Raw genomic sequence first — 20,889 nt, 5'->3', positions numbered from 1 at the left:
AGAGACACAACAAGCACGAAAAATTAATAAATAGAAGAATGCGTATTATATAAAACATCAAAATATGATGAAATCGACACGCAAAGTCAATCTTGATCGACGAGTGTCAATCAAGATCTCCTTTCGGACATCTTTCTTTTCAGTGTACACGTGTGTTGTTCGGGAAAGCAACGCGGGAAATGAAACACAGCCCCCTTCGTACGTACGCGTTTCAGTTTATTTATTAAATTAATGTTGACACAGGTTATTGTGTATGTCGTACAGTGAGAGTTGTGTATATGGGCAATAGTTACCTATCTATATAGTAATAGAATAGAATTAAAGTTATCCATTTAAATACAATTGCGACACGCGCGAATATAGCTAGGCGCTGAGATGCCATTGCCCGATTTCTCGCGTTCCTCACTCTGCGCGTTTTTTCTGCCCTCACGCTCGATTACAGTCACATAATTGGGACGAGAGGATCTGATTTGCTGCTTACTCGTAGGGCGCGATGTTTGATCGATTCTCAATCTCGGCGTTTTCCGATGTTCCACGCGCTAATCTCTCAAAAATAATGAGCGTTGATTTCCCTTTCCTTTGAAATGTTCTCGTTGCGACGTATCGCGTCTCGTTGGCCAAGTGATTTCGAATTTACGACGGGTCGTTAGGTGACAGCTGACGCTGCACATCGTTTAATTGGTTTAATATGTTCGTATTCTGGTTGCTCCGATTGAACCCCTCAAGAATGATACGCCATGTGGCCCGTTGGAAACTCTCCCTGTCTACCTCGGCTCTTTATGATAATTCATAAGTCGCGTCTTTCTTTATTTTCAATCGTGATGTGACGCCAAAAATTTAGGCCCGAATTAAACTTTTACGTTTCCTTTCTTAAAAATGAAAAAAAAATGTTATTATCCTGTTCTCTTTTCTCGTTTGTCAATTTCGTGCAGCCGTCTCAGGAGAAATCCTGCTTTGCGATAGTATCAACTACCGATACGGGGAATTTTGAATTATCTTAAAGTCACATATTTTGTACGCATGGTCCTCGTATCACGTTTGCGAAGACGGCGACGCGGCGTTCGCGTGGTGGCAAAGGGTAAGGTGTTGTGGCGGTGACGGCGGTGGTGTTTTTACAGGTCCTGCCTCGTCTCCTGGACGAGGTACACCTGGGAACCGGGCACGGTCGAGGTGGTGACGAAGCTGCGGTGTTTGGCGCGGATCAGGGTCAGGTTGCTCTCAGCCGTGTCGGCGCGATCCTCCGCAGCCTCGAGCTCCCTTTGGAATCGGCGGACTCTGGTGACGCTCTGCTGAGACATGCCCTCTTGTTCCTGCAATTGTCTCTTGTAGATGGAGACCTTCTGGGAGGCCTTGTCAAGCGCCTCCTGCAGCAGGGTGATGTTCTTTGAGTCCTCCTCCACTTGGATCATCACCTCCTTGATGTTGCGTTCCTTCTTGCGCAGGATCTTCACGGTCTCGGCATGTCGGCGCTTCTCTTCGTCCAGCTCAAGCTCCAGGTCGCGAATCTGCAAAGAGAATTGCAAGCGAACGAATTTTTTAAAGATTAACGCACCCCCTGAATGTGATTCATGTACCGAGAAAATTTTGCAACAAGCAAACTAATATCGTTATTTCCATCAATGAAACCGAGTCGAGTATATAACAGTTTTTACTCAACTCAAAAGATATATCTGAAACTGAAATTACCTTTGGAATCGCAATTGATATCAAAATAACGTTTTCCTCTTACCCTGGCCTCGAGCTTGCTGATGATGCGTTTGCCGCCTACGATAGCATTGGCCTCGACCTCCTCCAGTCTCACGGACAAGTTCTTTACTTCAATCTCTAGCGACTTCTTGATAGCTTCGATCTTGACGATACGTTCCTGTTCCTCGTGGAGGATCTCGACGGTGTGCTTGAGCTCGGTTTGCACTCGCTGATATCTCTCGTCGCTGACTCTCAGCTCTTTGGTGACCTCTTCGTAATCTCCAGCCAGGGTTGCCAGTTCCTGCTCGATTTTAGCTCTCGATGAAGCGATGTTCACGTTGATGGTGGTCAGCTCATTGATGCGACTAACCGACTCCTCGTATTGTTGCTCGACGATCCTCTTCGCGCGCAGAGCCTTTCAACACAAGAGCGATTTTGCGCTTTACGCGGCCGTCTTTACGTAACTCATACGTGCGATATTCGTATATTATCGTTATACCTTCGCTTATCCAAAGGATAAACTAAATATTTTTAACCATACACAATTAATGTTTCATGTACTGATGATGCATTAATTAATCATATTTTCGAGTGAATTTTGTTCAGTAAAACAGTCATACTTACGGATTCGTAATTGCCGCGGATTTCCTCGAGCTCGGATGTCAACGATTGGAGACGACGTTGACTGATGCCCAGTTGGTCTAGGGTTACCTGCAATTGACGTTGCACTTCGTCGTAGTGGGCTTGCAGTTCCTGAAAAGCAAAACGATCGTATCTGTAGCAACGTCGCGCACGCTATGACAGATGTCACGGGTGGTTCTTCTTACAGTCAGAGTGAGCGATTGCTTCTTAATGGTCTTCTGCAGATCGATGTTGTTTTTGTTGGCAACGTCCAAGGACAGTTCGAGTTCGGTGATTTGGATCTGCAGCTTCTTCTTTATACGCTGTACCTCGGTCTTCAGCTTCGTCTCGGCCTCCACCACACGAGCGTTCAGCTGCTCGATCTCGATGCTGGTCTGTTTGCTGATTAATTTTATTCGACGTCAGTACATCTCGAACACTATTACGTTCTCTTGTGAAAATGCAATCGTGGATAATGTTAGGAATTTTCTCGGCTGTTTCTCTCGCCGTTTATCTAAGAAGATTTTCTCAAATTTTCTCCTACTTGTCGCCTTAATTTTCTATCAATTTAGCTCGTCCATCCTGGGAATTAAATCTCGATTACCTGTTTCATTTATTCGATCACTAAATGCGGCTATCAAGAATAAAGCAACATCTTGTAAATTAAATACATAATTTTGTGAGGATAAGGATTTGTCGATAAGAGGAACCACGAAAGTGATGCACTTTCGCCAAACACAAACTCAAATGCCGACAATCGTTTATTTCGATTATATACGCATTCTCCTACTCTCCTAAGCAACGACACATTAGTTTACTCTCTCGCATTGACAATTCTCTTGGGACAACTCTTACCTATTTACCGCGCTTATTAACATTATAATACTCGCATCCTCGACAGCCGTTCAAAAGCCCCTGCCTCGCGCGATCTCGGTACCTCTTGTCCAAAAAATAATCGCTGGACTTCTGCTCATATCCGCGCAGTTCCCGGCTGAGCGAGTTGAGCGGCTGCGCCAGCTTGTCCTCGTCGATCAAGGCCCTGCTTCTTTCCTCCATTAGCTTCTCGTGAGCCCGGTTGTCCCAGAAGCAGTACACGGTCTCCCTCTGCAATCGCCGAACGTCGGCCAGTTCTTCGCTCTTGGATAAATTCTTCAGGGCCTCCGCCCTCAGTTGGAATTCGATCGCTCTCGCGGACTTGCCGCGTAGATTTTTACCATGCTCCAGTGCATCGTGCACGCTGGCCATTTGAACATCTTTCAGCGCTTGCAACTTAATGTCGTGTATCGCCTCTTGCTGGATCTCCTTGGCCTCGCTACTGGAGCGGGCGCTGGCGAACATCAATGGCATTGGCAGCCTCCTCAGGTCCCCTCCCGTACGCGGTAAGATTTCCTTTGTTACGCGACTGGCGTGTATGGTCTTGGCCAAACTAAAGTCCGAGCGATTCGCTATCTTCGAACACGTCGGGCAGACAGACAGACAGACAGACAGACACAGTGAACGTCAGTTTTGCGTGGTGGAGCGCTCGCGCAGTGCTTCTACGGCCACCGTTTTCCGTCGTGCGAGCGCGAACACTTAAGCGCGACTTCTTACGCGATCGCCTAAACTTAGCCGCTGCGGTCCAGAATGCAAAAGCGATCGCCGGCACTCGTGCTCGACCGACTCTCTAAAGACTCGAGCGCGACTGCCAATGCACCGAACACCTTAGTGTCCCTTTCGTCCGGGAGACATGAGATGAATTTTTCACTGAGCGACTTGGCAGACTATGCCCCGACGCGATTGGGAACTGTGAGGAATGGTCCAAATAATAGAGTGCCAAGAGGCATTCGTCGGATTATCCGCGATATTTTTATTGTTCGACCCGGTAAACTCTCCGGGCTGTCGCTGCGAATAAGAGCTTTCCTGGCTAACGATGATCCCCGTTTGGGAAAAGTTTCTCTGGCGCGGGGCGAACATATCGGCATTGCCTTTCTGAATCATGTCGCGCTTGGCGAAGCGTCTCGCGCTGTGCAATAATTATACTTTGTAGTCGCGTTTTAGTAGACCTCTTAAAGAACTTCATTATACGTCACTAGCTTTATAAAATTACAATCGATCGTTTCTCGAAAGTGGCAATTATAATTGCCGATTAATTACCAAGCCAAATCGCGAATGACTCAACGTAGTAGTATGCTAAGATTTATCAAAGAATTTTAAAACGTCGGATCAATTACAGAAATACCAACAGTCGCCTAATAAGATGGACGTTCGGCGAACAAAGTTGCAAAACGAGAGAGCGAGTATGCGACGTCAGCAGTATGACACGAATTACGCACGGCATCCGCGCGCATCTTTGATCGCCACTCGAAACGAGAGAGGCAGCCTGTTCCGCGGCACCAAATTTAGAAACCGAAAAGGTCAAGTAGTCGCGCGACGGAGACTCGCGCCGCACTCGGGAAAACGGAGATCGTCTTCAATATTTCCCGGGGAATCCTTTTACAGAGATCCCTGTCAACATCCTCTGCCTGTTCTTCTTTGCGCTACTTCGCGTTGCGTACCTTGAACAGCGACAGATGATCCCTGGCCTCGTCCTCGGCGTCGATCGCATGTCTGATGAGATCATCCCTCATGTAGGGCTCCACCTTTTTGTCCTGCCACAAGGCTCGACTGTCGGACCAAGGCAACTCGGGTAGTTCCATTCGTTTTCTCTGGAGCTCTGGAAAGCTCGATCTTGGTTGAAGTCGCTTGGCGTCCATGTAATCAATCATTGGCTGATAGTAATTCATGCCATAACTGTAATTTCTGTCGTAGATGTACGTCGGATAATGTCGCCATTTGGGTTCCAGCGGCATATGAATTGGTGGCATGTAACCCGCCATTTCGGATACGAGCTTCGGATGCGATTGTGCAGGTGCTTGATTTATTTTTAAAATCGAATAGGAAAAACTTGAAGATTTGTGAAACGAAAAAAGCGACGATTTAGTGAAAAAGCGACAAATCCCTTCCAATTCGCTTTCTCGTGGAATTAAGTGAGTCTGCAATTAACGAGTTTCTGGTTCCAGGTCAAAGATGAAGTGAACGTCGAATTTTACGAGACAATATTTGTGATTTTTTCAGACGAACTTACGAATGCTGGTGTCACTCTTGCGATAGGATCATCGGCAAAAATTGGGCCGATGCTTAGGTGGTATCTTTTGTACTTTTCGTTGCGATTGCCACATCGGGGACGACCAATCAGCATCTCTCAATAATAATTAGATCATGACTGATTGGACTTACCGCGCTTATTAATAGCGGCTCGTCACGTCGTATGAGTTTCTTGAGTCGGTGTTCTCGTTAATATTGTGTTGCTTCTCGGCAATTCAGATTGCTGATCGATGCACCGTAACTTGCATAACTTCCCGTAAGTAAAATGCTTCTAGCGAATCATTCACTTTCGCAAAATTTTCGTGAAGCGTCACTCTAGTAAATGTCAAAACCGAAGGACAAACGCATGATCAGGTGGAGTCACACGCTTTGATTTCAAGAGCAATAGCTAGATAATTAGAGAGCATCCGGGGAAATCATCCACGATGATTAATCGCTCAAATCGATTGACGATAAATTTAACTGCGTTTTACTGTGTGCGCTTAAAATAGCATCACTCGACGCACGACGGCCGATCAGAAATAAGTCAATTACATCACAGTCCGAAATACTTTGGTTGACATTTGCGTCTTACCTTGCGACAACACTTTCTTCGTACAATTTGCATTATCAGTTGCATATTGCGATGTGAATAGAAAATAAATTTAAAGAAAAACATATTTTCCATATCAAGATAATAGGGTCGGGTTTTAAATCCCAAGTAGGACAATATACAAAAGCATAAATCTTGTTTTAGAAAATAAAAAACTGTTCCCCTAAAAATTAGTAATTTCTGCTAAAAGAAATTCGGGAATGTGTTAAAGTAGAAAGTAGAAAGGAACTCATTAGGATTCTAATATATCTACGTAAAGTCACCGAATTATCGACAGAAATGTTAGTTAAATTGAGATAAATATACTAATACATCTATCAAAGGAAGCGATTGGACGTAATTTTTGAGGACTCACCGAATAGCTTCGATTTCTTCGTCCTTCTCAGCAATGCGGCGTTCGTACTCGTGACGTAGTTGACTCAATTCGGCTGACAATCTCTGAGAACGTTGCTCCTCGATCTTGCGTCCCTACATCAAAATTTTCCATCTTGAGTATCATATTTTCACTAGAACGAATTATTCTTGGAACAATATTTTTATATCTTTTTTTAAACAATTAAAATTATACTCACTGCTTCAGCTTCCTTGTAGGCGGCGGCCAATTCTTCACGTTCGTTCTCTAACCGGCGAAGTTCCAGCTCCAATTCATGGAGTCTGCGGTTCATGTCGGCTAACTGATTCTTCGCATCGCTGAGATCATCTGCAAAAGCATATTCACATTACAAAAACCAAAGAAATTTTTTGAAGATTTAAATTTCCTAATTATTATTGAATAAACAGAAATTTTGCTTCTACCAAGCAAATAACGATTGAAAATATGTACTAATTATCTATAATTTTGAGATATATTACAAAAAATCATAGAAAAATCGAGACGACAATCACCTCCGAGTTTCTTGTTCTCACGTGCCAATTGATCTTTCATTTCGCGAGTCTTGTCGAGTTCGGCGTTCGTGCGTTGCAGTTCTTGTTGCTTATTGCGGAGGTCGCGCTGGCTTTGCTCGTACATGGCCATAGTCTCATCCAAGCGGGCCTTCAATTCTATATTGATCTTCTCGAGGTGCTCCACGCGTTTCTGTAGCTCGCGTGCAGTTGCATTGGCCTTGAAAGAAAGAAGAGTTGAAGCAATGTTTAAATATCTAAAATACCTCTTTCCAAAAAAAAAAAAAAAAAAACAAATAAATGAATGAAAATGCGAATATAAATATTAGAGACACGAAAAAAAATGAAATCCCACCTTCTCCAAGTCGATGATCAGAACCTCCACTTCGGATTGTAGGCGTGACTTCTGTTTCTCGAGGTTGTTGATCTTCACGAGCAAAGTCTCGATTTGTTCTTCCTGTTCTTGGATGCGAGCAGAGTATTTGCGACGAAGTTCTTCTACCTGTATAAAATTAAATCAAAGGTCAATACATTTCCAAATTTTTCTTTCTTTTTATTGATTGAGTCGACAGAATAATTATATTCTCTATAACCTAGGTAATTATATTTTCGTGAGAAACATATGAATTACCTCTTCGGCGCGAGCGTTGGCCTCGGTCTCGTATTTCGACCTCCATACTGAGACTTCTCCATTGGCTTTGACCAATTGACGTTCGATATCCAAGCGCGCTTCAGATTCTTCTTCCAGCTGAACGCGGACAGACTCCAACTCCACTTCGACCTGTCAAAACGAGGTAACGTTAATGACTTTCTTGCAGCAGTATAAATAATAATTGCGATTGTTATTTGAAATGTCAAAAAAGACTGTATTTGATAGACTGTTGAGTATCTCACGAAAGTTATCGAAGGAAATTAACGAAATTTATTTGAAGTACAGCAAATTATACCTGATGCAACGAAGCTTCGATCAACGACCGACGACGTTCCTCGTCTTCGAGACGACGGCGGGCATCTTCGAGTTGACCCACGATTTGCGTTTTCAGGTAGGTGATGTTCTCAATGTTCACCTAAAAGTTTAATTGAATAATTAACGGTTTCGCAACGAATTAGACAGTAATCGAGGCGTTTTGACGACGAAATACAAATTACTCTACCTTGAGATCTTGCACTTCCTTGACCAACTCGATATTCTCTTGAGACAGCCGAGTTTTATGGCTGGTGATGTCGACAATCGTGCGATTAAGCTCTTCGATCTTGACGTTCAGCTCGGATACATGGATCTCTAGTTTCTCTACCGTCTTTATCGACATCAACTTCTCCTTACTGACATTGTCGAGTTGAGCGAGGAGTTCATACACTTCCTGCTGGAATTTGGACTTTTCCTTGTCAGCCCTGAAATAACGTGACAGAACTTTTTGACTGATATTCAACATAACAAACGTGGCGAAGAACTGATTCTACCTGTATAAGAGCCACTTTTAATTCGTAAATAATCGCTGTGTATGAAACATTTTAATTATTAGAGAAATAATCGAAGAATCTGAAGACTTCGGTGTGCTTCAGCCAACATTCCGGTGCATCGACGATCTCGTAACTCGATACGGCCGCTTCTACCCTTTTAGTCAGACCAGCTAAGTGGGTTACCGTGTCTGGTCAAAAATACAGAAACAGTGGCGTGCGATGCGCTTTCTTAATTTAGAGAAAGCAAGCAGACGTGATTAACGTTTGGAACAATGTTCGAGAGGAAGGATTCCGAAAGGAACGAGTGGCCAAGCTTGATTACAGCGAAGTGTTTTCGTGCGAGCTTTCCACGCGGTCGCAACACCGCGTCCACGTCGATAGGAGACCGCAGCGAAGTGCTCCATTTTTTCCCGGAGATCGCGCAAAAAAATAAAATAATGCGAACGATATCGGACACACACACCTACACGCGCGATAAAGAGGGTGTAAGGTGTCGGCCAGTTGATTCCGGAGATAGTGGGGATTCGGGCCGGTAGCGTGTACTAATATGGCGCGCCAACGCGGGGTTGTGGATTGCCGCGCGACTCGCACGGTTAAAAATAGTCATAAGCCGAGTAACCGTGCGTGCAAAAGGAAGAAAGAGGGAGAAAGAGAGGCGATGCGGCGCGATAGAGGAAGACCGCGCGTGTTCGCACCGAGAAAGAGAAGAAAGACCATGCGACGGTGTGGTTACAGCGAGTTGCCCGTAACGTACCCTCCTCACTTCCTGCTCTGCAAACAGGTGGAGATCTTCCTTTTTCTTTTCTCCCGAGTGACGTCGCGCGCTCTCGACGCGATGACTGAAACGTTAATTTCGCATGTAGGACATGAGCGCCGAGAGGTTTACGGAGGAAACAATCGTCAAATTTTCCTTTAAATTGGCGATAACGAATGATAACGATGGGTCAGAATCATGGAAAGATATGACGCTAAATTGCCGCGGGACTGAGGAGAAAGAGATGGGCTCTTGAAAATTGGTCTCTACGTTACCCGCGATGTTCGAGAATGTTGCCTGGGATCGCGTGAATGACGATCGCGTTTTATAATCGGCGGTGAAATCATGCGGCGCATTTGTTACGAATGATTATATTTAACGCCACTCGCGCGGTCGAATTGCCGAAACTAAGTAACAGCTGCCTTGATTAGTTCTCATTTCTGGCAACCGCCTCGGGATTACTTTCGGAAAATTGTGCGAAATAATATCTGCATTTCAAGCGCGATATGAATGTCTGAGGTCTTTTAACGACGCGAGATTTCGGATCAATCGGGTCCCAAGCGCCTACTAGAATTTCATTTCAATCTAACAGCAAAATTTTAATCATGAAAAAGATCAAGTTGTTTGGAGATTTGACGTTATTGTAAATAATTTGCTATTCAATTTATCCAAATTGAAAATTGCTCTTTGAAAGAGAGACGATACTTTGTTAACGAATACTTTCAAAATCGTTGAATCTCACTTGGGGATATCATTTCGAGTGTTTATTTGCTGCAGTATGTAGGACGAAGCTGCGGCTTTCGGACAGTGCGGGCGTTTGTTTGGAGAATGAATACCTCTCCCCTCTCGATCGTTCCTTTTTTAATCGGAAAGGAAGCAATTGCTGAAAGCAGTGTTTGCAGTGGACAATTAGCGTATAATCAATGGTGACGCAAGTTTTCAGGACGATAGTCGACGTCCTTGTCGGAGCGACGGGACCTCGACGTGCCGAAGGGGCGAAACTATGTTTAGAAGTGCCGAGGTACCGAAACTTCGTGTATTTCAGGTGCGAGTCGCTCCTTGGCTTGGACAGCGGCCAGCGCGACCAGTATAATTCGCACAAATTTTCTTACGTACAGTCACTCTCGTTTATAAGAAAGAGAGAGAGAGAGAGAGAGAGAGAGAACACGCGTGCTATAATTATCCGCGTAACACCGTGATTCATTACGCTTCCTCCCTATCGCATCTTCCCTTTCGCCGGGACGTCGCTCACGCGACGTTTCCTCGTGGAATTGCTATTTGCTACCGCCGAGCAGCTTCCGGCCAGCACCCAGCTGTTTATTGACGCTCCCTGGCAAGCGCGCTTGCACATTCTCGCCTCAAAGAGGAGATTAACAGGCGTTTACATGACTTTGCCGATAGCGAATCGACGCACGTGGCCGTGGACTTTCCAAAATTTACAAAGCTCTGGTCTTTGCTGCTCGTTTCGGTTTGACAGTGGGAATATTAAATTCGAGGCGGGGAGTACTCAATCGAGCTTTGTGAGAACTTCTCGAGAGATGAGCGTTTCTCCCTCTTGTCGTTCATCGCGTCGTGCGATTCAGCAGAGAATTTTGTTGACTGGAAACACGGCTACTAACCTGGCGCGTGCTTTCGAAAGCTGGTCGATCTGATCCTGGAAGTCAACGACAACCTCTTGGTGCTTCTTACGCAGGAGATGTGCGGTCTCCTCGCTCTCGAGATGGACATCTTCGAGTAGTTTGCGCAGCTTGGCCAGTTCCATGTCCCTCTTCTTGTTGATCTCGAACTGCGCGAGACAGTCGTTAGGTCCGTGCAATTAGTGCGTGATTTCGTGAAGAATTTCGTCTCCGTGGAATGTACTCACTTGAGATTCGGCGCCGCCTTCGGCCTCTTCGAGACGTTCAGACAGCTGGATGACTTGCACGCTCAAGTCGGCGCGTTCGCGTTCGATCTGCAACATTAGGGAGGCGATATAAGGAAGGATTCACTCGATAAAATTAGATTCACTGAATAAATCCATACATTTCATGGTAAAATTAATCATATCTTGCTGTCTCTATAGGAGGAATCGAGCAAGAACAAACATGCTCCGCCACCGATGCCGGTGTCGGTGAGCTCGACGTCAGATTTCTTTACACCGCGAATAGGACGATCTAATTTTGGACGCGCCGCGTCTATATCGGGAGCTTTATTCGTATTACAAACGAAGCGTTTATCACGAAAAGAGAGAATCGCAGCGTCGCCTTCGCGGTCGTCGTGTCAAACAATCCGATTTTCTCGTGTTTTCTTGCCTGTCGCTTCGGTCCAAGTATGTACACAGAAGAGAAACGAGAAAACGTGCTCCTGCTTAAGGAAACACAAAAAAGTTACTGCCAGTAATCGTAGGCGAATTAAGTTTCAATCGCGGGCATTTGTGGCTCGCAAATGTTGCGTTTTCATGTCGCACGCATGAAATATCTATCATGTTCCGAAAGTGTACGCGTCGTGTTAACTGCCGTTTCACTTTCCAAGCTTTACAGCCTCGAAGCTCGAGGAAGATTTTTGGCAATCGTTCAAGTCACGTATTACAGCGGCTGTGTTACACACGTTTGATTTCGGCGGAAACTTAACGCACAATGAAACCCGAGAAGTTCTTGCAAATTCTCCGTCTGTCGGAACGCGACGATTCTCCCCTAATATACGCGCGCAACTGTGTAAATATTATCACGCTGGAATTCCACTTCTTAACGCAGTCGTAATCCCGCTGGATGTGCGCGGAATTTCGGTGAAATTGCGCGAGAACCCATTCTCTGATTAAAAAACAGTGTTTTACACGAATTGAAAAATCCCGTCCGGCAATTTAGAGCGCGAAAAATGGAAGCTGTGCTCGTCCGTGCGCGCGGATGGAAGAAATTATTTTTAAATTCTGCATATTGACTCTCTCTCTCTCTCTCTCTCTCTCTCTTTCTCTCTCTCTCTCTCTCTCTCTCTCTCTCTCTTTCACGCGTGTTTTCTAGAGCGTGATATATTAAAGACTGCTTAGTGCTCGCGACGAATACGTTTATGAACTATTTAAATCTCGCGAGGTTCGCGCGAATTAATGTTTTTCTCGTTTATAAGAGCGGGCACGTGTTGAATACAGCGCAGGAATGTGGGAACGTTCCCGAAGAGAGACTCGCGCCCCCAAAAATAGACGCGGCTCAAGAGCTGGACATTTCGACCTACTGCTCCCCACTCTGCCAGTGGAGCGGAGCATCCTTGGTTCCTTTTCATGTCCATCTCTCAAGCGGCGATATCTGATAACTGACACTTCGCCGACGAAGAACTTTAATTCGGTCTTAACGCTCTTCGACCACTCGGATGAGTTTCGCGAGACGCCTCGTGGTTCTCTCGGGAGTCGCGAATAAGCTCGAAAAATAGAAAGATTCTCGCTCTCGCGGGAATGCAAAGTCTCGTCGACTTCCTCGCTCAAAGAGAGTCGCTCTTTCGTTGAGTCGTCAAGCGAGTCGCCTTTCGTCCCTGTCCCCTTGATCACGCTTGTTACAGAATACGCGTGATGTAATCAGACGAGCAACTGCCAGTGAAACAAACGTGCCGGACGAAAGTATCTCCTAGCGACTGACGCCGCACTTGGACGTTGCCATGACGAGATAATTAGTTAACACGTTAGGTGCCTAGGACAGTTATCGATTTAATCCAGTAATTAGCAATTAGTAGTAATTAGTTACCAATTAATTTCAATTTTCTACTCATGATCCTGTTCACTGTCCGTAGTATGGAGACTTCGTTAAGTCGTCAACCACAACGGACGTCGTTACAGCGGACGTTGATGATTCGTCCGCCAGGAGAGTTAATTTGCAAGAAACTTCAGGACTCGTCCGAATGGCAACCAAGGAGCAAATGAAGACATACACGCATACACACACACTCTCTCTCTCTCTTTCTCTCTCTTTCTCTACTCTACTCTTTCTCTCGAAACTCACCCTCTGACGCAGCTCCCTCTCAGACTCCAGGTCATCCTGCAGTAGGCGGATTTTGTCCTGAAAAGAGAGGCAATGAGGATTAAAGGGTATCACGGCGTCCGTTATAGAGGGTCGACGCTTTACGTAATCGCTCGACAGAAATACCCAAGAGCGGAGGCTCGGTATTTCGAAAAGACGCACGGCCTCCGAATGCCTGCGAATAGGTGCGTCCTCGGGGAGAAGGAGAGAACGATGTCGCGACGTCGGCTTTAGCGCGCCTTCACTTCGACCTAGAAGAGCGCGTCGTCGACGCGGACTTGTCTCAGGGAAGTCGCGCGTTCACGTTAGATCGCTACGCCAAAACCAGAGAACACGGTCAGCCTCTGTATCGGCGGGGGATGAAGAAATGATCTTACTTGCATGCAACAGGCGACCGTGTATGCTCCTTCATACTTTTCTCGAGATACGAAATACGTCCTGTGAGCGACGAACGGGAATCCGCGCCCTTTGACGTCCTTCTCGATAGATCCTCCTCGTAATATCCGTCGGGTTCCTCGCGGCCATTAACAGCGCGTGGTCAATCGTCCTCGGATGATACCTCGGAGAAGGCATCGATACGATGCTGCTGTCGCCTTGGCACGATCGTCGTTTCGGTCCGATATTCCACCGACTATTTTCGTACACGAGCAATCCGATAGCTACAGAACGATCGTACACTTTGGTTCCTCGTCGGGTTGGCACTAACATCTCTTATGGTCACTGAACTTTCGCGGTTCACTACCTCCGCAATTGGTCACTGCTCCGCATTGTTCACGTGCGAATCCGTCGCGTGTCACTGTAATTACGTTGCGTCCCGTCTCGATGATACACGAGGAGACTGTCGTTGTTGCGGGTCGCGGGTCGGGTTTCCTCGTCGAAATCTAGTGGTCTTTCGATGGTACCGACGCGTTTCTTCGAGAAGCTATTGGAAAACCTCCATCGGAGTATTCTCTCCTGTTCGTCCCGTGACGTCGTCCCCGTAGTCTCCTGCGATCCTCGATTCGATACCGATGCCTCGGCAATCTCGTTGATACGTTGGATACTCTATTCTATCTTACCTCGGTGCGGCTGTTCGCACCTTTCGGAAAAGTGTTTGGATCAATTTCCGACGTGGACGACACGAAGCACCGAGCCCCGAGAATTGCGAAGTCCACTATACTAAAGTGCGACAAAAGTTCTCGTAGCCTCATGAAAATGTATTTGCGCCGAAGTTTGCCTATCTTATTAATTATACGTTATGATGCTTGAATTTCTCGAGATTCGGATCCCTTAGAGAAAATTGAGAGATTTCTCACGAACGACATCTCTACTTTCTCGACTTTAAGTAACCAGAGGCGCGCGCGCGTCAGATCTATAAATAATTATGTCCAAGTTATTTGAAGAATAATTAGAGAATATAATTAGAGAAGCGAGTTCGTTGAGAGTGTGGCGATCGATTCTCGAGAAAGACAGCCCCTACTCGACCCTCGATCATCGCGGTCGTTCTCTCCCGTCGATTTTTCGCAGGACGTCTTTTGCGAGCAGGAAAACCTACCTCGAGTCTGCTGAGAGCGCTCAGGTCGGCGCTATATTCGATGTTAACATCGGTAGTGCCCGCACCGCCCGTTGAGCGGTATGTGTACTTGGAGCTCTTAGCAATCGCTGAAGACGACATCTTCTTTCTCTCTGTCTCCGGTTTCGACGAGGTCGTCCGGTTCTTCTCGTGCTCTGCGGGACTCGAGTTCTTCCTCGCGTATCCTCACTGTTCGGGCGCCCTCCGCTCGCAGGGATCCTCCTGTTCGCTAAGTCAAGTCACAAGTCGCTGCGGCCTCGGTCGTCGGTTGAGCCCACTGCCACCTTCTTCCCGCGATCTTTCTCTTCTTCTTCTTCGGGGTTTCGGAGCCGACCAGCGCCCTACTCGTAGTGCGCGACCCGTCGTCGTTCGTATGGCGCGCCGGCCGCTTCATGGCTTCGTCAAAATGACGAGCAACGCAAGCGCACTGCCGCCAGAATCCCCACCAGGAACGACAACGAGCACGCTCGTCATCGTCGTCGTTCTTGTCGTCTTCATCATCGCCAGGGGAAATCACCAAGCGACATTAGACGCCCACGTTGTCCAACGGCAGTTGCCAAATCGACTTCTGTTCGGCCGACGACGACGACGGCAGCGGTGGTGGTAAAGACGCCAAGGAGAGGGTGTCGCTCTTTGGTCGACTTTCCTATGCTTTGAGTCTCAAGGTGCGCCATCAAGGACATGGACGATGTTCTCCAGTACTTTTTGAATTATTTTTTCCTTTTTCACTAAAATATTGGATGTGTTTCACAAAATTTGGATCACCTGAATTATTTTAATGTATCAAATTACTTTGTCCATCAATTTCTATGAAAACTAGTCACAATGAATTCTTCATTTGACGAATACAGGAACGACTTTCAATTTATGATAAAATCGTGGGAAGGTGCCATCCTGAAATTCGCGCGATGGAAGCATGACGACGGGGAAGGGTCACGGTACTCCAGATTTAATTGTTTTTGGCTCACGTGGAGACGCTTGGTTAACGCCACTAGCACGGTTTTAGATCTATTTTGCATTTTGCGACGCGTTAGCATGCATTCGGCAGCCGGAATTAGATCGGGCGACCCACGCGTACCAAAGGGGATTGTTCGTCCAGATCTCTCGCACATGCAACTGCGTCGTAAGCAGTTTGCGTACCGATTTAGTATAGTGTACTTGAAAAGAGAAAGAGAGAGGGCGAAAGCAAAAGACAGACGTACAGGGTCGAGTAGGGTGCTGCTCACAGAATCGACCATCGATGAAACGAGCTGCCGACTCATTCAGAGATCTATCTACTCGGTGGCGCTTAATGTAGGAGTGGCGCAACGAAAGAGAAAAATGTCGAGTAATCGAGCACCTCAGCTGGCACGTGTCACAACAACGTGGAGTTGTTTTGGGATCGAAGATTCATTCGTGAATAATTCTTCAGCGCTGCCCGCATATGACCAATATGAATATTTCGGTGCACCTGACGAAAGTGGGCGAAAGTCGGCGGCGGAGTGACTTGCCGACGGATTTAACTTCGGTTTTAAAAATAATTCAGCGCAGTCATTAGCACGGACTGACAGGGCGATTTCGACGCCTACATTGTTTACGTTATTTATGAGACCCTAAGAGCGTGTAAAAATACAAAGTTTTTCACGTGCTCTGCACTTGACCGAAAGCCCAAGAAATTTTTCACTGGACACTGCTCGGCGACGTGGACGATCCATTTCTACAGATTCATCGATCGCTCGACTCATCGATTCCGTGTTTCATTGATCGCGAAACCCGGTCGGTCCTATCGTGAGCCTAAAATCGCGCCAAATTTTGGTATTCGCAGACGATGTTGTTGACAATACGACAACAAGAAATGCGAGTACCGCGCATGGTTACGCCACTAGTAGGCTAGCGATCGAGAAGATCGAAGAAGCTCGCCTCCCTCCTCGCGATACACTCAGTCGAATCGTTCAAATTTGCAAACCAATATTCATTCTGTCCGTCAAAACTATTCTCTGACGAGTAAAAATCGTGAATTATCACGATGGGGCGGGATGTTATCCTCTATTAATGCTGTGAATTTCATCATTTTCATGGTATCCGTCACGAGAAATGCAATCAATGCTCGACGACGCAAGAGCTCTTTGCTGGGCCAGCGTTTCAGTGTTCGCTCTTCATCAGCATTCATCCGCTCCGTTCTCCGCTACCGGACGCGCCGGCCGAGTGCTCCCTCTTTTTCCCGTCGAATTGCCAGTTTTCGCACAATTTCCTCGACCTCCCACCTCGCCCCACTACCGGCGAGTGTCTATAAAAGGTCGCCGGGCGATGGTGGGCAAAGATGCTTGGTCGGCCTAGCTCGGAGAGCTCACCAAGTAATTTGAGATTGGCCCCTTCCCTGCGTCATTCTGCTCATCACCTCCACCACCACCACCACCACCTTCTCTTCTTCCTCCTCCGCGATATGTGGCTCACTCTAGTGGAGAATTCCAGGTGTTAGAGAAAAGAGGTGGTACATCGTCTCGGACCGGACGCGAAAATAGCTCTCTCAACTCCCCCTCTCAGGTCCCTACTTAACTCCTTCGAGCGGGCTAGACGCACCCTCGTTTTTTCTTCCTCTATAAATCTTTCGGCTCATCTATCCGTCTTCCTTATTTTCATCCCTCTCCCCTCCCCGGACTCGGAGCACCAGCTGTTTCTTATCGCGAATAAATTTTATTACATCGTCCTTTATGCGCGCGAATGTGAGACGTGTAATAGAATACCCTCGCTGATTTCCTCCCGGCTGTTTTTCCTACACTCGCGAGAAGACTGTGCTCCAGCCCTCTGGATCGTACCGTGCGTTCTGTTTACTCTGGAAGACTGAGGGACGAAAGGACCAAAGAGGGAAGATAATTTGACAAAGAGTCTTTGTGAACACGTGGAAATGGAGCAATCGCACCTGAGGAAAATCCATGTTCACCGAGGACTTTGCATATTACATGTTTTTAATTTGCGGGACCTTGGACTTTGAAGTCCCTATTTGTTTGCTGATTATAACTGGGGCATAACGATATTAGTAATAATGCGAGGTAAATAATACAACGAAGTCCACGTTGTTCCTTGGTCCATCGCTTTACTCAAAAAGACCAACGATTTTCGAACGGTTGAATTAGCGCGCTGTTCCAATTTTCTAAATATAACACCCCTTCCGGCTGTTATATGTTCGAGTGCGCATGCATTGTGTCGAATGCTCTTAATTTTCCAATCGCCCATTGATTGTTCGCAAAACATGAATATTCCTCGCCGTTATCAACGTGCTCTCAATTGAATTTTGCGAATCACCGAAGACGCGTTCGGGCACACGGTCGTCGTGAATTTTATTAATATCGTGTCCCGTTTTCGCATTATAACGTGATTTTCGGCTGTTTCTTATAATTCCGCACCTGCCGCGCGCATTTTGCTCGATAATTATAGAGCCCATCGGGTTAGAATTCAGGAAGAGGGCAACAGGTGGATTCTCGAATGGTTACTAAGAGCCTCTTGCTAATGATGAAGACGCTAAATTTACGATGAAACATGCGACGAAGATCGAAACGTTTGGACACGGTTATGCGCCCTGCTGACGTTATTACGCACTTGTGTGTCTTACGATCGCCGAGATCGGCTCGATTTGTTACGAACGTTCGTCGCTGGGATCAAGTTATCCGACAAATTTTTCGGCAAGATTATCTCTCTGGGAAATACGGGTCATCCACGCCAGCTACTATCATGCCCGCCGTATAACAACGCTTCTGAAAATAGTTTCCGCAGCCATAAACAATACGGTATGCTCCGCTTTTAAGATGTAAATCGAGCCGGCGCACGCTAATACGTAATCTGCAATTTTGATCGCGCGCGATTTGCATATAACCGCGCCAAATATAATATAACTGAGCTCATGAGAGAGATACACGCTCTCTCTCTCTCTTTCCTATCGTATGAAATTATTATGTAAATCTTACGCCCGTGTCGGAGAGTCACAAATTGATCCCTATTAAAATACAAAATGCATCTACTCGTGTCACGAGGATGATCGAGATCATTCGCGATGCTGCGTGAATTTTTAAATTGTTTGCTGTTATAAATACCAACGCCGTTCTCTCTCATTTTCCTCTCTCTCTTCCATTTTTCCTCTTATGAAAAATTATATGTTCATCGATTAAGTGTATTTGCAATTCACAGTGACGATTTTGACTCACCGTCCAAAATTGCCACGAAAAACTCGGGCCAAAGCTTTTCGGCATTGCCGGAGAAACTCGGGATGACTAAGTCGCTCTATTCCTGTCTGAAGAATACACGTCTGTATCTACCAAGAAAGTGGGATAAGACCTACGAAATATCATAAACTCTTCTCCTCAGTCATGTGTTGGTCTCACCACGATAGTTTTCTATTTTCATTTCGATGTATCCCCGCGAGACAAATATACACGAATATTTGCGGAATTTGAAAATAAAGTCGTGGCGTGCGTGATTTTATTTTAAATTGTCCTCATATTCACATGTTTTTCTCATTGAATTCCACACACCTGCGATCAAATAATCTACAAACTGAGATCCTACAGATCGTATCGTTTCGTCATCGTTATGAGCTGTCAAAGAGGAAACGCCGACATCTTTATTACCACTGTTATAGTGTTTATATACTGTGTCTATATCTGGAATGAAATGCGTCTGCGGGAAATCGCGGCGCAAGGAGAGCAGGAGTCTTCTTCCCGCGATTCTCTCCACACCGTTCGAAATTAATTAGCGACACTGAGCGACTGATCGCGGCTGAGTTGCGGCAGGTATGGGGATTACGCGGAATCTATCAACGTCGTCGCGGATCTAGGTAACGAGTTTAAGCCTAACATTCCCTCTCGGGTCTGTCCTGCGACATGGTTTTATCGCGTCGAGGTGATACACGAGAGGATTGACACGATTTACAAAACACGCCAGAGATTCCTCGCATTTTCTCGAAAGAGAGATATTATTGATGATGAAACTATGGATAAGAAATTATGAATATTTTAACATTAGAGTACGAGTAGTTTTTGAACTGTGATGGATGATAAATCAAGAGCGATCGACGATTAGGATCAGGTTTCGTGTTTGTAAATACGTAAACAAATGTTAATTACGTGGGCGGACTCGATTCACATATTAAACATGCAATTTTTAATTATCAAGTTCAACGTGTCGAAAATGGAGCGGTTTAATGAACGACACAGGTGGGTGGAAAGGCGATCTATCGAGGACATCCAGTGTAGGTGCGTTACGCAGAGATAGTTAATGACGTGTTGCAACATTAACAGCTGACAGCGTACTGCTTGGAAATAATTAATAACGCATCGTCAGCGTTAACAGGTGGATCAATTAAATTGCAATTAATCGCGACGAGGGCGAGCGATTTCTGACACAAATTATATTTGATATATTATTTCCTTGTTTATATAATATTAATTTCAAAGACGTCCGTCGCCGTTGACGACTTTGAAAAGCTTCGCGGAGCTTTCGTGGGTATTCTCGTAGCGCCACCAGCTTAGGGAGCTCTCAACTCGGACGTCAATGTTCTGCTTCAAGTCTCCACGGATAACATCAGTCCTCTCTGTCTCTTTTCCGATGCAGAACTTATCAGTCGGCCGCGCAGCCCGGCGCGACGATATCGTTCTAATAGTTCACGTGAGTTGGCAGCACAAAGTCTACTTGGCTATTATCAGAGAGAAATAGAGAAAGGTATCAAAATTATCGGCGAATTATAAAATATATGTGTTTGAAATTTGCTCGTAAATCACACATCAACGATAAATTGTAAAATCAACTATAATAGTTACACTTGCATGTATTTTTCTCAAACATGCCATATTTGTCGAGTAAAATGAAATTTTTTAGCCTCAGCTTTTTTCAGCAAAATTATTCTAACTATGATAAATTTATATTATATTTATTATTGAGCTCGTTACGTTGCGAATTATTGAGTGATCAGATATTCAATGTGCGTTCCAATCTTGATAAGAGCGTAACGAAATTTCAGTTCTCGCGAGAGACCGCTTTCGCGCCCTTTCCTTTGATAATGCTGAGTAAGTTAATGGCGAAAAGAAAACGGCAAAAAAGCCAGATTTGCGTGGGCAAATGTTTGCGCGAGGAGAACGCGTCGGAACTTTTCAAGCCGGAGGAATCCTCTCAATTAATCAGTCCAAGAGTTGAAGCGGAGATCCGTCAACATTCCAGCGCCAACTCGGAAACTCGGCGGAATTCTTCGGAGCTACTCGCGGACCGCGCG

At 45.8% G+C, this 20,889-nt stretch overlaps 1 protein-coding gene and 1 long non-coding RNA gene across 3 annotated transcripts; both read right to left on the bottom strand.

Moving 5' to 3' along the window:
- Positions 1-195: 195 nt before the first annotated feature.
- Positions 196-15,046, bottom strand: LOC116841912 (paramyosin, long form). 2 transcript variants are annotated; one of them, XM_032810395.1, is made up of 15 exons: positions 14,634-15,046; positions 13,082-13,138; positions 10,984-11,070; positions 10,739-10,905; positions 8,059-8,296; positions 7,852-7,971; positions 7,536-7,685; positions 7,260-7,406; positions 6,908-7,124; positions 6,595-6,722; positions 6,378-6,490; positions 2,514-2,709; positions 2,311-2,439; positions 1,730-2,101; positions 196-1,505 (listed from the first exon to the last, which is right to left on the bottom strand). In XM_032810395.1, exons 1-15 carry the CDS (start codon positions 14,751-14,753, stop codon positions 1,113-1,115), a joined length of 2,634 nt encoding a protein of 877 aa, XP_032666286.1. In that variant the 5' UTR covers positions 14,754-15,046; the 3' UTR covers positions 196-1,112. The 2 variants fall into 2 exon arrangements, with proteins under 2 accessions (XP_032666286.1, XP_032666287.1); XM_032810396.1 differs by lacking the exons at positions 6,378-6,490; positions 6,595-6,722; positions 6,908-7,124; ... (6 more) ...; positions 13,082-13,138; positions 14,634-15,046 and adding exons at positions 3,245-3,756; positions 4,842-5,318; positions 5,411-5,577.
- Positions 13,225-14,627, bottom strand: LOC116841915. Its single transcript, XR_004377637.1, has 2 exons — positions 13,477-14,627; positions 13,225-13,412 (listed from the first exon to the last, which is right to left on the bottom strand). It is a non-coding gene; the product is annotated as an uncharacterized LOC116841915 (long non-coding RNA).
- Positions 15,047-20,889: the final 5,843 nt, after the last annotated feature.

This window comes from Odontomachus brunneus, unplaced genomic scaffold (genome assembly GCF_010583005.1).
Source record: "Odontomachus brunneus isolate Ranch 3 - 2012 unplaced genomic scaffold, Obru_v1 Obru_scaffold_019, whole genome shotgun sequence".
NCBI lineage: Eukaryota > Metazoa > Arthropoda > Insecta > Hymenoptera > Formicidae > Odontomachus > Odontomachus brunneus.
Note: the sequence above shows the minus strand (reverse complement) of the source record. Positions and strands in the feature narration are given on the sequence as shown.

What these genes read in the sequence shown, in the direction of transcription:
- LOC116841912 (XM_032810395.1), bottom strand. Translation starts at nt 14,753, where the DNA reads ATGTCGTCTTCAGCGATTGCTAAGAGCTCCAAGTACACATACCGCTCA. An exon ending in AGCAATCGCTCACTCTGACT is followed by an intron (nt 2,440 to 2,513) that starts GTAAGAAGAACC and finishes TTTGCTTTTCAG; the next exon opens with GAACTGCAAGCCCACTACGA. An exon ending in TCCGCGGCAATTACGAATCC is followed by an intron (nt 2,102 to 2,310) that starts GTAAGTATGACT and finishes TTGTGTTGAAAG; the next exon opens with GCTCTGCGCGCGAAGAGGAT.